A 12,898-nucleotide genomic window follows, 5' to 3' on the forward strand; every position below is an offset into this window, starting at 1 on the left:
GGTCATTAAGACATGGAGAGGTGGCATTTCAGACAAAACTAGCGATACTCGAGTGGGCGTTTCGCTGTAAGAAATTTAGGGATCATCATTATGCTCTGGATTTCGGGGCAGGCTTCTCCCTTTTTCGTTCTTTGTAAAAGGAAACGATTGAGATGCTTTTTGTCTGTCCGTCCGCCCTCAGATCTTAAATACTACTGAGGGTTGCAGACTGGTATGTTGATCATCCACCTCCAAGCAGTAAACACCAAATTGCAGCCCTCAAGCCTCAGTAGTTTTTAGTTTATTGAAAGTTAAAGTTAGCCACGATAATGTGTCTGGCAACGCTATAGGACAGACCACCACTGGGCCGTGGCTGAAAGTTTCATGGGCCGCGGCTCATACAGCATTATACGCAGTACAAAAAAAATCGGCGCATTTTTTACTTGCTTATTATTGATACTATTATTAACTTCCAGTATTACGAAGCAATTTTGTTGTTATTAGTAAGGTTGTATATTTTCTTTCACGTCCTATAACTGTGTATAATTGAGGATATTCACATTTTTTATGGCTATATTAATTACATTTAATCGGATTGCTAGTAAGGTTGGTAGAAATATAGTTATCAACCGAATATATATATTATATATATATATATATATATATATATATATACGTATTTATATATATGTATATATATATATATATATATATATATATATATATATATATATATATATGTGTGTGTGTGTGTGTGTGTGTGTGTGTGTGTGTATGAATGTAAGGCGCTGTGGGTTCATTCTTCTAAGAAACACACTTAATTCTCTTGGATAAAGGTTAAATTCGTCAGGGTTGGTAACTACAACTACTAGTTCTTTGGGTTATTCTTTATTATAACGTTGGAGTATAATGGTTCTAGCATTTATCACTTATCTGCTTCCACGAGGCGACTGAATTCGAGACTGAATAAGCGAAATCCAAAATTGGACTTGTAAAAAAAAGTAAGTGCGAGAGAGAGAGAGAGTTGTGAAAAATTCCAAGTCCCGTCAACACTGGGATATCTGTGACACTGTAACAAGTAGCACTCTACTGCCCATCATTATCGTTCCATACCTCTTACACTGAGTGTCCCAAAAAGTGTATTTTTCATTTAAGGAAAGTACATTTATTAGTCTTGAATATTAAATTTGCTCTCCTCAACATCTTGAAGACTTCTCTGACCAATTTTGTATGTTCTTCGATGGTGTCTGATTCATAACCGTAAGACCACTTGTCTCACTCTTTATACTAGTTAATATAATTAATATAATAGTCTCTTTGTATTTTTATGATACTTTCTCTCTGTAATACAAACACACACACACACATATATGTGTGTATTTGTGTTTGTTTTTATATGCATATATGTATGTATAAATCTCTACAATATATATATATATATATATATATATATATATATATTATAAATATTTGGATAATAAATGACATTTTTTTTAGGGGGCCATTTATCATATATATTATATTGATATATATATATTATTACATATTCCATATATATGATATATATATATAAAAAAATACCATATTATATATATATATCATATGATATATATTGATATATGTTTGCTAAAAATGTCATTTATTATCCAATTCACTCTACCTCGGAATGAATATATTTTCATATATGTTAACCGAAGTGTGATTTTTTAGTTGATAATAAAGTTTCGTCCTCTTGTGGATTCGAACCAGCGCACAGAGGCGAAATCAGGACTCCAGTGATGTTGCCGACCCGACCAACTACTGAAGTCCTGATTTTTCCTCTGTGCGGGTTCGAATCCACGAGAGGACGAAATTATTATTAACTAAAAAATTCCCTTTCGGTTAACATATATGAAAAGATATTCATTCCGAGGTAGAGCGTACTGGATATTAAATGACGTTTTTAGCCTAATGTATGTATATATGAATCAAGGTGATGTGATAAGAATTCGTGTGTAGTGATTTAGGTGGGATAGGGTGGTGTTTTTCGGGGGGGTTCGTTTATATATTGTTATTTTATTGTTGTGTAATTTAGATGGCAAGAGAACGAGAAAGAGTCTTTGTAATTCATGCAAGGGTTATGCGTATGTAATCCAATTTTTTTATTTTTTTTTTTTATTTACCTAGCTTCAGAAATGCTGCCCAGGAAATACTGCTGTTCTCTCCCCTTTAGTGTGTCAGTCCAGCCAAATTTAAACTTGGAGTTAAGTGCTAACCAGGATCTCCAGTTGCAAATCCCTTCCGGTTTTGCAGTCATGAAGAATATCTATTTTAGACAAACGCGCCAACTGACAAACTATATCTATCTATCTATCTATCTATCTATCTATCTATCTATCTATCTATCTATATATATATATATATATATATATATATATATATATATATATATATATATTCATTTACGTTATATTTTGGTGTATTTTCTTTTCCTTCCCTCTAATATTATAGAAGTTCGAAAGTAACAGAATTTTGGGAAACTGTCTATAGAGTTTTTGGAAATTGCTTTGGCAAAGCACGTACCCTTGGCCCATATCATAAAGAAGTCCCCAAAGGTCCGTGACATGTCTCCCATGTAATTTTAGGAGTAATACGATGGATTTCCCAGAAGGTCATTTTAGGATTTCCCATATGACTTAATGCGGAGGCCAAGTCGGTTATCCTTTTTCGCCCCCTTTTAGAAGAATACTTAGGTTCATTAGCGGTCAATCGTAAGATAGTGGTCTTTCTCTACCTGTCCTCACCTTTTGCCCCTTGCACTTGCAACTTTGAAATGAGTTTTGCTCTGACCTGACCCTTGTCATCGTCAGGTAGTTCCCCGCTAACTTATTATTTTGTTGCTCTCAACCCTCGAGCGATTTACGCCTTGTACAAAGAGGGCCATAGCTGCTGTATAGGGGAGTAGCAGGAGTTTGATTCAGGGAGAGAAGAGCCGCTACCGGGCTCGCATTTCGCACAGATGATATTCCCCTATACCAGTAGAAGTGTTGCTGATCTTTAGTCTGTCCGCCTTGGCACCTGTTACCTGGCAGTACCTGAGAACTTGGCTACAAATCCGTACCGCCATGCCCTTTGATGCTACTACCTGTTTGGGAAAGGTGGGCCTGCATACCATCACTGATCCTCTGCGTCATGAACTTGTAACCAGAAGCGCATCTCCTTCTCTCCCCGCATTTTTCCTGGGTTGGGGCCGATTGCAACTTTCCATTGAAGTTTCTGCTCACCGCAGACTGTCTCTGTTTTTCCACACGTCTTGCCCTCGGACTAAGGTAAAGTGAATGGAAATGGCATTGGCATGTCGACCTCACCATATTCTCGTACTTTGTATTCTTGCTGTTTTGCTGTTCTTTTGGTAAATCTTCAAATGTAAATGCGTGGAAAGCCAATTAACCTAACCGGCTTTTACAGTGATAGAGTTGTGAGTGATATATGTAGAGGTCACCTTCTGAAATATTTTTTCGCTTAGTGTTTTCCCATTTAATTTCATTCGTCATCCCCTCATGTGCTACAACGATCCCCGCATTGCAGATCCATTCATGGAGATGTCCTAAGTGTGTGTCTTCAGTAGATCAACAGTGCCACTCAGTTGACATTAGCAATACCATATCCAGTCAAACGTTCGCAGAACCTAGTGTGAAGATTGAACTACAGTTTCCCCTTGTACTATTCCCTTGCAAACATCCTGATCCCCTTTCAGTATTGACGTTATGAATTTAACCATTTGGGTTAGTGTATACAACTGCAGTATTGTGGCACACTGTTTTGTACTTGTTACCTGTTACTGTATCTGAGAGTGCCACAGAGCTCTATTGTTAGCCCCTGTATATTTCTACTGATTCCCTTTAGTGAGTTATATATATTTTAGTGGACATTCTAAGTTTACCTCATACCCTTAGTGGTTGTTGGTAATTTAATTTCAGCAAGGAATTTTCTTACCTGTTCACTGGTAGGTGGCGACTTAGTCATATTGCGCTCTGCTCTTAGGTCTAAATTAGAGCCATATATTTCCATTATATATATCAGTCACCCTACCACGGGACAATGTATAATGTATATATATATATATATATATATATATATATATATATATATGTGTGTGTGTGTGTGTGTGTGTATATATATATATATATATATATATATATATATATATATATATATATATATATATATATAATATATATGCAGAAGTGAATGGGGATACAATCCACAATGATATAAAATCCTTCTGCAGTTTAAAATGTATGTCTTATACAGGAATTTATCACCTTAAAGGAACTGACATGTAGGAGCACAAACATACTTTTTTATAACATTTGAAAAATTTTATAATCTTTATTGTTTTTTCAAATGTTAAAAAGAAAGTATGTTTGTGCTCCTACATGTTAGATCCTTGAGGTGATATATCACATTTTAGCGAAGAAGACCACAGCTGATGGTCGAAAGCTATAAGTTCCTGTACAAGACATATATATATATATATATATATATATATATATATATATATATATATATATATATATATATATATAAACTGCAGAAGGAGTTTACATCATGGTGGATTGTATCCCGATATATATATATATGTGTGTGTGTGTGTGTGTGTGTGTGTGTGTGTGTGTGTGTCTGGTGTGTGGTTGTGTGTGTGTTTTGAAGTTGGGACAATTGTGTCCAGAAACGTCTGTGATTGAAGTAAACAATTGGTTTCCTCATGTCTGTCTTTTTCACTCTTCTTATGTTTGATCGAGTTCTTAGCAACTACCAAGCTTCTGTTATGTGTGTTTCTGATAAAGCTATTGATGTCAGTAATTTTGTATGTTTAGTGTTATGGCGTTGAATATTTCCGGGATAAATTGTCTGCTTCCATACAATTTTTCTCTTTGCAAATGGCTACGGAAAATTCAGTGAAAATGTGTAGCTGTGTTTAATTCACATTTTCACATTCTCATTACATGATCATTATCATGGCCCTCTTTCAGGTAAAGGCCATCACCCCACGAAACAAACTTCCGCAGAGTTAATTGACGGAGTGAATAGGCGTTTTATACTGTTCTTTTGGTTATAATTGTATAAGTAGGACATCAGTCATTCCATTTGGTAAGTAAATAAGACTCTCGAAAAAAGTCAGGAAAGTATGGCCTACTAATATACGAGTTTTAGTATCCATCACACTGACAAAGAAAGACTTCAAGTACTGACAATACGATACCATGACATCATGAATAAGGATACAGAAGCTTCACCTAATGAGCAGGGCCACCTTATGGCTTTCGGAGACCGCAACCCTCCGCCAAGGCTGGGACACACCCCCAAAAAGGTCCCTTTACCACAAGAGTGAATTGTTTTTATATCCCAGGTAATATTTTCGTAAAAATCAACACCTAACATATTTCTCAGTCCTACTAACAGAGAAATAATAATAATAATAATAATAATAATAATAATAATAATAATAATAATAATAATAATAATAATAATAATAAGGGAAATAATGGATAAGTATCAAGATCTGAAAATAGAAATAAGAAGGATATGGGATATGCCAGTGGAAACTGTACCCATAATCATAGGAACACTAGGCACGATTCCAAGTTCCCTGAAAAGGAATCTAGAAAAACTAGAGGCTGAAGTAGCTCCAGGACTCATGCAGAAGAGTGTGATCCTAGAAACGGCGCACATAGTAAGAAAAGTGATGGAATCCTAAGGAGGCAGGATGCAACCCGGAACCCCACACTATAAATATCACCCAGTCGAATTGGAGGACTGTGATAGAGCAAAAAAAAAAAAAAAATTAAAATAAAAAATATTATTAATAATAATAATAAACCAATTCCCTTTATACAGCGGACGAGTTTCTTGCCATTTAGATAAAAAAACAATCTCCTAACAGTGATACACTAAAAGAAACGAAGCTCATAGCAATGTTGTAATTTCTTTAGGTATAGGAAGTCTTACCTAACTTCCTGACAATAATCAAAACAAGTTAAAATTGCGCTAAAGTTTCTTCGGAGCAGTCGAGATTTCTGTACACCGTATAATGCTGTATAAAACTTAGCCGCGGCCCATGAAACTTTCATCCATGTGGCCTGCATTGTGGTTACCTACAGCTGTCAGACGCACGCTCATGGCTAAGTTTAACTTTATATAAAATAAAAACTACTGGGGCAAGAGGGCTGCAATTTGGTTGTTTAAAGATCGAAGGGTGGAGGATCAACATACCAGTTTGCAGCCCTCTAAATTCAGTAGTTTATGAGACGATGGACAGAAAATGTGCGAACGGACAAAGAACCTTCTCAATTGTTTTCTTTTACAGAAAATTAAAATTAGTCTTCTCAGTAGATGTTATTACATGGGACAGTTGCGTTAACATTATTCCTTCATCAAACTTTGCTCGTAATGTATAATGCCCCCATCCCCCCCACCTACCTCTCTCTCTCTCTCTCTCTCTCTCTCTCTCTCTCACTGGACTTTTTTCTGATTACCGTTATCACCACTTTCTAACTTAATTGAAGTAAAGGATCTCTCGTAAGTCTCTTAGAAAAGACATATTACATTTTGGTCAGTCACAGGAAAGCTGAAAGTGGTTAATTTCTGCAGTACTTCGCGGGTTCATATCAGCCAAAGGTTAATATTACGATCATTATCAGTCTGATATAATTCTTTGAATTAATCCTTTCACCATTGGGTTGGGAAGCGTTCTCTTAATAAGACTAAATCAAAATTCTCTCTCTCTTCTCTCTCTCTCTCTCTCTCTCTCTCTCTCTCTCTCTCTCTCTCTCTCTCTCTTTTGATACTGAAATACGTTGTAAAAGTAGGTGGAAGGAACAAGTTGCTTGCATCTTTGCTAAGGTATTCTCCAATCTTTTGTCTTTGGGTGCCTTTGTAATTGTTAGTGACTTTTATCTTTTTAGTTATTACATTCACACGTTGAAGGCAATATATAAAAGGTTGATGACATCCACCTTAAGGATTTTAAAGAGAAATTTGTTTATTTTGCATATGTACATGACTGTCGAATCGTTGTCCACAGAGGATAAATTTGGTCGTCGTCCAAGTGTTTCCATTCACGATCTTGGATTAGTCTTAATTTTCTGTAAAAGAAAACTATTGAGATAATTATTTGTCTGTCCGCCCTCAGATCTTATAAAAACTACTGAGGTTAGAGGCGTGCAAATTTGTATGTTGATCATAGGTTGATCCTCCATCCTCCAATCATCAAACATACCAGATTGCATCCCTCTAGCTTCAGTAGTTTCTATTTTTTAAAAGGTTAAAGTTAGCCATGAACGTGCGTCTGGCACCGCTATAGGTGCCTGTATACAGGCAACCAACGGCCGGTAGCTGAGAGTGTCATAGAGCATTATACGCTGTACTGAAAACCCAATTGTGCTGAAGAAACTCCGGAGTACATTTTACTTGTTTTGGAAGATTGCACTCTGATATAACACTGTGGATTCCTTGGGAGGGTTAGGAGGTAGGAGGAGAGAAAGTCTAGAGAGATCTACGTAGATAAATGGATTAAAATGGGCCTTGGAAAGGAAAACGTTAATGTTTAGGAAAATGTCTAGGAATGCAAGCTAGATAAGGTTAAACGGTGCAAAGCTTGTATCGGAGTCGGTAGGTTTGTGAAGCGGTTAATATTGTCGAAGTCTTCCGCACACTAAATAGGTTCATCCACAATTTAAGTGACAGAAACTGCTTGTAATTTTCTATTTCTGTACTCACTCCTTGTTAAGGGAAATGGTTCAAGTACGGTATTCATCAACAGACACACACGCGCGCACACACACACACACACACACACACACACACACACACACACACACCACACACACTATATATATATATATATATATATATATATATATATATATTTATTATATATATCCTATATAAATATAATATACATTTATAAATATATGTATATATATATATATATATATATATATTATGTATATATATATATATATCATGGCTATCACTCGATTCGAGTTTGAATGCTCTGGGATGTCGTTATTGATGGGTTCTTATGTGGCTAATGAGACCAATTCTCGAGCTACATGCTCTGTCACAATTTGGGCATTTGTTGTTTGAGAGTGGAGGCTGTGGATGGACCTGACGAGCTTGTCTTGCAGCTCTACGGTTCTCCAGATGATGCTTTCTGTTCTCTTCATAATTTTTAATTCCATCTTTCACTTTAACTCTCCAAGCAGATCGCTCCACTGCATCGATCTTCCATGTTTTATAGTTAATGTTACAGAGTTTTAAGTTGTCTTTTAAGCTGTCTTTGAATCTCTTCCTTGGTTTGCCAACATTTCGAGTCCCGTCACTTAGCTCTGATTAAAAGAGCTGCTTAGGAAGGCGGCTGTCTGCCATTCTGACAACATGTGGCAACATGCCCTGTCCATCTCAACTGGCTTTTTATCATAATGGCCTCAATACTGAGGAAGTCTGCCTCTTCAAGAACACTTACATAAGTGCAGCGGTCTTTCCACTGATGGAATTTCTCTAGGGCTATAACACGGCGTCAGTAAGTTCTCCAGGTTTCGGAACCGTAAAGAAGGGTAGGTAGGACTATTGCCTGATATGTTAACACGCAAGTCAAGATCATCAAAAAATTTTTTGCGTAGTTTTCCAAAAACTGAGTTAGCACATCTTAGACGATATTGAACTTCATCATCTATATTGGCATTTGAAGATAGATGACTGCCCAGGTATGGGAAGCGGTCTACAGTTTCTAGAGCTTCTCCATTAATTTCTATAGTAGGTGCAACTCTTATGGCTTCAGTTTGGGGTGGCTGATATAATACTTGGGTTTTTCTGATGTTGATGGAAAGTCCAAGACGAGAGTAAGCATTTGCAAATGCATTCAGTATAATTTGCAGATCATTTTCAGTTTGAGCACAGACAGCGTTGTCGTCTGCATACTGAAGCTCAACAATAGCAGTAACATTGACTTTTGTTCTTACCTTTAGCCGGTTGGGATTGAATATTCCTCCGTCTTTTCTGTAATTGATGGAGATACCTGGAGGCAATTTATCTCGAGTGAGGTGCAAAACAACAGTTATAAATATGGAAAACAAGGTAGGAGCAGCGACACAACCCTGTTTTACGCCTGACTTAACTTTGAAAGGTTCAGTAAGGCTACCATTAGCCATTACAGTCACCGACGTATTATCATGCAGTAGCCTCAGGATCTTTATGAATTTTGTTGGGCATCCATATCTAGATAGTATCTCCCAGAGCAGCTCACGCTTGACAGTGTCAAAAGCTTGAGTCAGGTCAATGAATCCCATGTAAAGAGGTTTTTGTTGTTCTCGACATTTTTCTGGTAGCTGCCTCGCCAAGAAAACCATGCCAGTTGTACCATGAGCAGGTCTGAAACCACAGTGAGACTCGGGTAGGATCTTCTCAGCTAGAGGTGTTAGTCTTGTTGTAAGAATTGTTGCTAAGACCTTTCCAGCTACTGACAGGAGGGTAATTCCTCTGTAATTTCCACAAACTGATCGGTCCCCTTTTTTCTAATACATTGCGTTGATAATTCCATCTATGAGGTCATTTGGAATTTCCTCATGCATCCGGATTTTTTCAATTAGTTGGTGAAGTTGACGATGTAAGGTTGGTCCTCAATATTTATGTATTTCGGCAGGAATGTTGTTGGGTCCCGCAGCTTTGTTGTTCTTCATAGAGAAGATAGCCAACTCCACTTCCTCTAGAGTTGGTACCACTGCAAGTATCATATCCAGTGGGAGACGAGGGAGTTGTTGTAGTACATCCTCGTCTATCACGGGGTCTCTATTAAGTAGTTCTTTAAAATGTTCTTTCCAATGAGACAGGATTTCATTATTGTTTTTAAGGAGTCGAGTGCCATCTTGACTACGTAAGGGTGCTAGCCCTTGGGAACTTGGCCCAAATATAGCTTTCATTCCACTGAAAAGGCTTCTCATGTCATTTCTGTCAAAGAAGGATTGGAGCTCATTTGCTTTGTCTGTCAACCAATTGTTTTTCATTTCCCTTGTGGCATTTTGTATCTGGGCTTTTGCTGTGCGGTGTATTTTCTTTTTTGTTTCAGACTTTGGGTCATTCAGATGTTCAAACAGATATTTTCTGGCCTTTTGAATAAGATCTTGGATAGCTGCATCATTCTGATCAAACCAATCTTGATGTTCATATTTCTTCAGACCAACTGATTCTTTACATGCACTGATTATGGAATCCTTAAATTTACTCCAGTGATAAACAATATTGGGTGGATATTCCTGTTCTAGTTTATTAGCGAGACACCGCTGAAGTTCAAGCTTATTTGAGTCGTTCTTAAGTGAATCAACGTTAAACTTCAGTCGCTTTAGGGCATGCACGTTTCTCTTTTTAGTCAATATCTTCATCCTAATACAAGAGTATACCAAGTGGTGGTCAGTCCATCAGTAATCGGATCTTGTAAGTAATACATCCTTTTGATCACGAGATCTTACTATAATGTAATCTAAGAGATGCCAATGTTTAGATCTTGGATGTTGCCAGGTGGTTTTAAGCTTATTTTTCTGCCTAAAAGAGTATTAGTTACAATCAGATCATGTTCTACACACTTCAGGAGTAGGAGTGTTCCATTTGCATTAATTTTGCCAACACCCTCTTTTCCAATGGTACCTCTCCAGATGTCACTGTATCGTCCTACTCTGGCATTAAAGTCACCTAAAAGAATAACTTTGTCTTCATTTGGGATAGCTGTGAGAGCTGTGTCTAAAGTGGCATAAAATAATTCTTTTGTTTATCCTCTGTAAGAAGGGTTGGAGCGCAAGCACTGATCACTGCGGCATGTTTATTTCCCTCTAGAATTAGTCTGAGTGTCATTAGGCATTCATTTATGCCACTTGGCTACTCTGTTAAACTGAAAAGCATGCAATTTTTTACAGCAAAACCTACACCATGCTGTCTTGGTATTCCAGGTTCCTGTCCCTTCCAGAAGAATATGTAGCCACCACCTTGATACAGTTGTCCCTCACCGGCGATAAGAGTCTCAGAAAGTGCCACTATATCTAAATTAAGTCTATGGAGCTCCCTAGCAACAAAGGCAGTTCTGCATTCGGAAATGTTTTCATTTTAATCAAGTAGTTTTAGTATATTCCATGTTCCAAATTTAAGTTGTATAGTTCTTCGACCACAAAGTGGTGTGGCCCCCTGGATGCAGTTTTCCATGCAGGCAGGTTTGAAGCCGACTATGTTTAGGGCACCTTTTCTAGCCCCTTCCCCATTCAGGGTGAGCAGAGTGGATCCTAAAAAGGGCTGCTCAGACATGGATGCCACTGCCGAACAACTCTCCTGCTTCATCCAAAAGTTGAGCGACTGAACTCAGCATCCACCGCTGACGTGCCAGTTGAGACTAAGAGCTTCCAGATAACACAATATATATATATATATATATATATATATATATATATATATATATATATATATGTTATATATATATATATATATATATATATATATATATATATATATATATATATATATATATATATGAATTTTTATCACATCACCGTGATTCATATACGTATATGCATTAAGCTACAAATTCGCTCCTTAAATATCCAATTCTCTCTACCTCACTTGTTGGCCTGGTCGGTAACGACACAGAAATCTTGATTTCTCCTCTGTGCGGTTGTTCGAACCCGCGAGAGGTCGAAATTATTATTAACTAAAAAAAAATCCCCTTCGGTTAACATATATGAAATTATATTAATTCCGAGGTAGAGCGAATTGAATAATAGAGGACATTTGTAGCTTAATGATTATTATATTTATTATATAAATTCGAATGATTATATATATTAAATTATTCTATAATATATATATATTATGTTTATGTATAATTGTTATGTATGTATGTATGTATGGTATGGTATGGCATTATGGTATGTTGGGTGTTATATGTATGAATGGTGTGTGTGTGTGTATATTAAATAATATAATATATAATATATATATGTATATAATATTAATATAATATGTATATAATAATATATATATATCTATATATATATATATATATTCTATTATATATATATAATATTAATACTATATATATATCTATATATATATATACGTATTAGTGTACGCTTGCAAATATGTATATACATACATGCATACATACATGTGTTTCTCCTTGTCTTCACTTGCGCTTGTCGTGAAAATTAGTTGGGTAACATCATTAGGAAAACGAAGATGTCTCTTCGCATTGAGAATTCTGGGAAAAATCTCTTATCCCCATCCGTCATTATCTTTCCAGGAAATTATTCATTAGGAGCAGGGCATTGAAAAGACTCACAATGACCAAAACTTTTGCAAAACATTCAAATGAGAAAATACTCAGAAAATCATTTGTGGGAAATGATGTTCGATTTACAGATAGTTTCTCAGAAGGCTCTCTTCTTGGGGAAACACTTTTTAGATTTTAAGCAACGAGCATTTTCAAAGATATATGGCTCTTGTTTTCTCCTTCTCTGTAATCTAAGGAGCTCAGTATTAAGCTCAGTGACCATCACCATGTGTCTGTTTTTAGAATGAAAGTCCTTCTGTAGCCATTTTTTCAGTTAGCGATAATTATCTGACCCTGTTTTTGTAAAAGCATCGTCACCTGTAATTTTCATGAGTAAAAATAATCTTCTGATTCTGTTGTCTCGTAATGCATTGTTCGTTAATCTAGTATCGTTATGGGAGTAGTTTATCACTTTTCCATATTGCATATTTATGAACATTATCTTATATAACCAATACAATTATCATTATTATCCTTGTAACACTCTTAGCTTTGATGACTATAGCCTTCTGAATAGATGTTTTTATTATTAGAATAACACGCCCTCCCTTTTAACCATTAACAATT

At 36.2% G+C, this 12,898-nt stretch overlaps 1 protein-coding gene across 1 annotated transcript; it reads right to left on the reverse strand.

The window, feature by feature from the left end:
• Nucleotides 1-8,028: 8,028 nt before the first annotated feature.
• Nucleotides 8,029-9,371, reverse strand: LOC135222381 (uncharacterized). Its single transcript, XM_064260469.1, has 2 exons — nt 8,985-9,371; nt 8,029-8,247 (listed from the first exon to the last, which is right to left on the reverse strand). The coding sequence occupies exons 1-2, from the start codon at nt 9,369-9,371 to the stop codon at nt 8,029-8,031; spliced, it is 606 nt and encodes a 201-aa protein (XP_064116539.1).
• Between the last annotated feature and the right edge of the window lie 3,527 nt (nt 9,372-12,898).

This window comes from Macrobrachium nipponense, chromosome 3 (assembly GCF_015104395.2).
Source record: "Macrobrachium nipponense isolate FS-2020 chromosome 3, ASM1510439v2, whole genome shotgun sequence".
Classification (NCBI taxonomy): domain Eukaryota; kingdom Metazoa; phylum Arthropoda; class Malacostraca; order Decapoda; family Palaemonidae; genus Macrobrachium; species Macrobrachium nipponense.

What these genes read in the sequence shown, in the direction of transcription:
- LOC135222381 (XM_064260469.1), bottom strand. Translation starts at nt 9,371, where the DNA reads ATGGTTTTCTTGGCGAGGCAGCTACCAGAAAAATGTCGAGAACAACAA. An exon ending in TCAATCCCAACCGGCTAAAG is followed by an intron (nt 8,248 to 8,984) that starts GTAAGAACAAAA and finishes AAAACATGGAAG; the next exon opens with ATCGATGCAGTGGAGCGATC.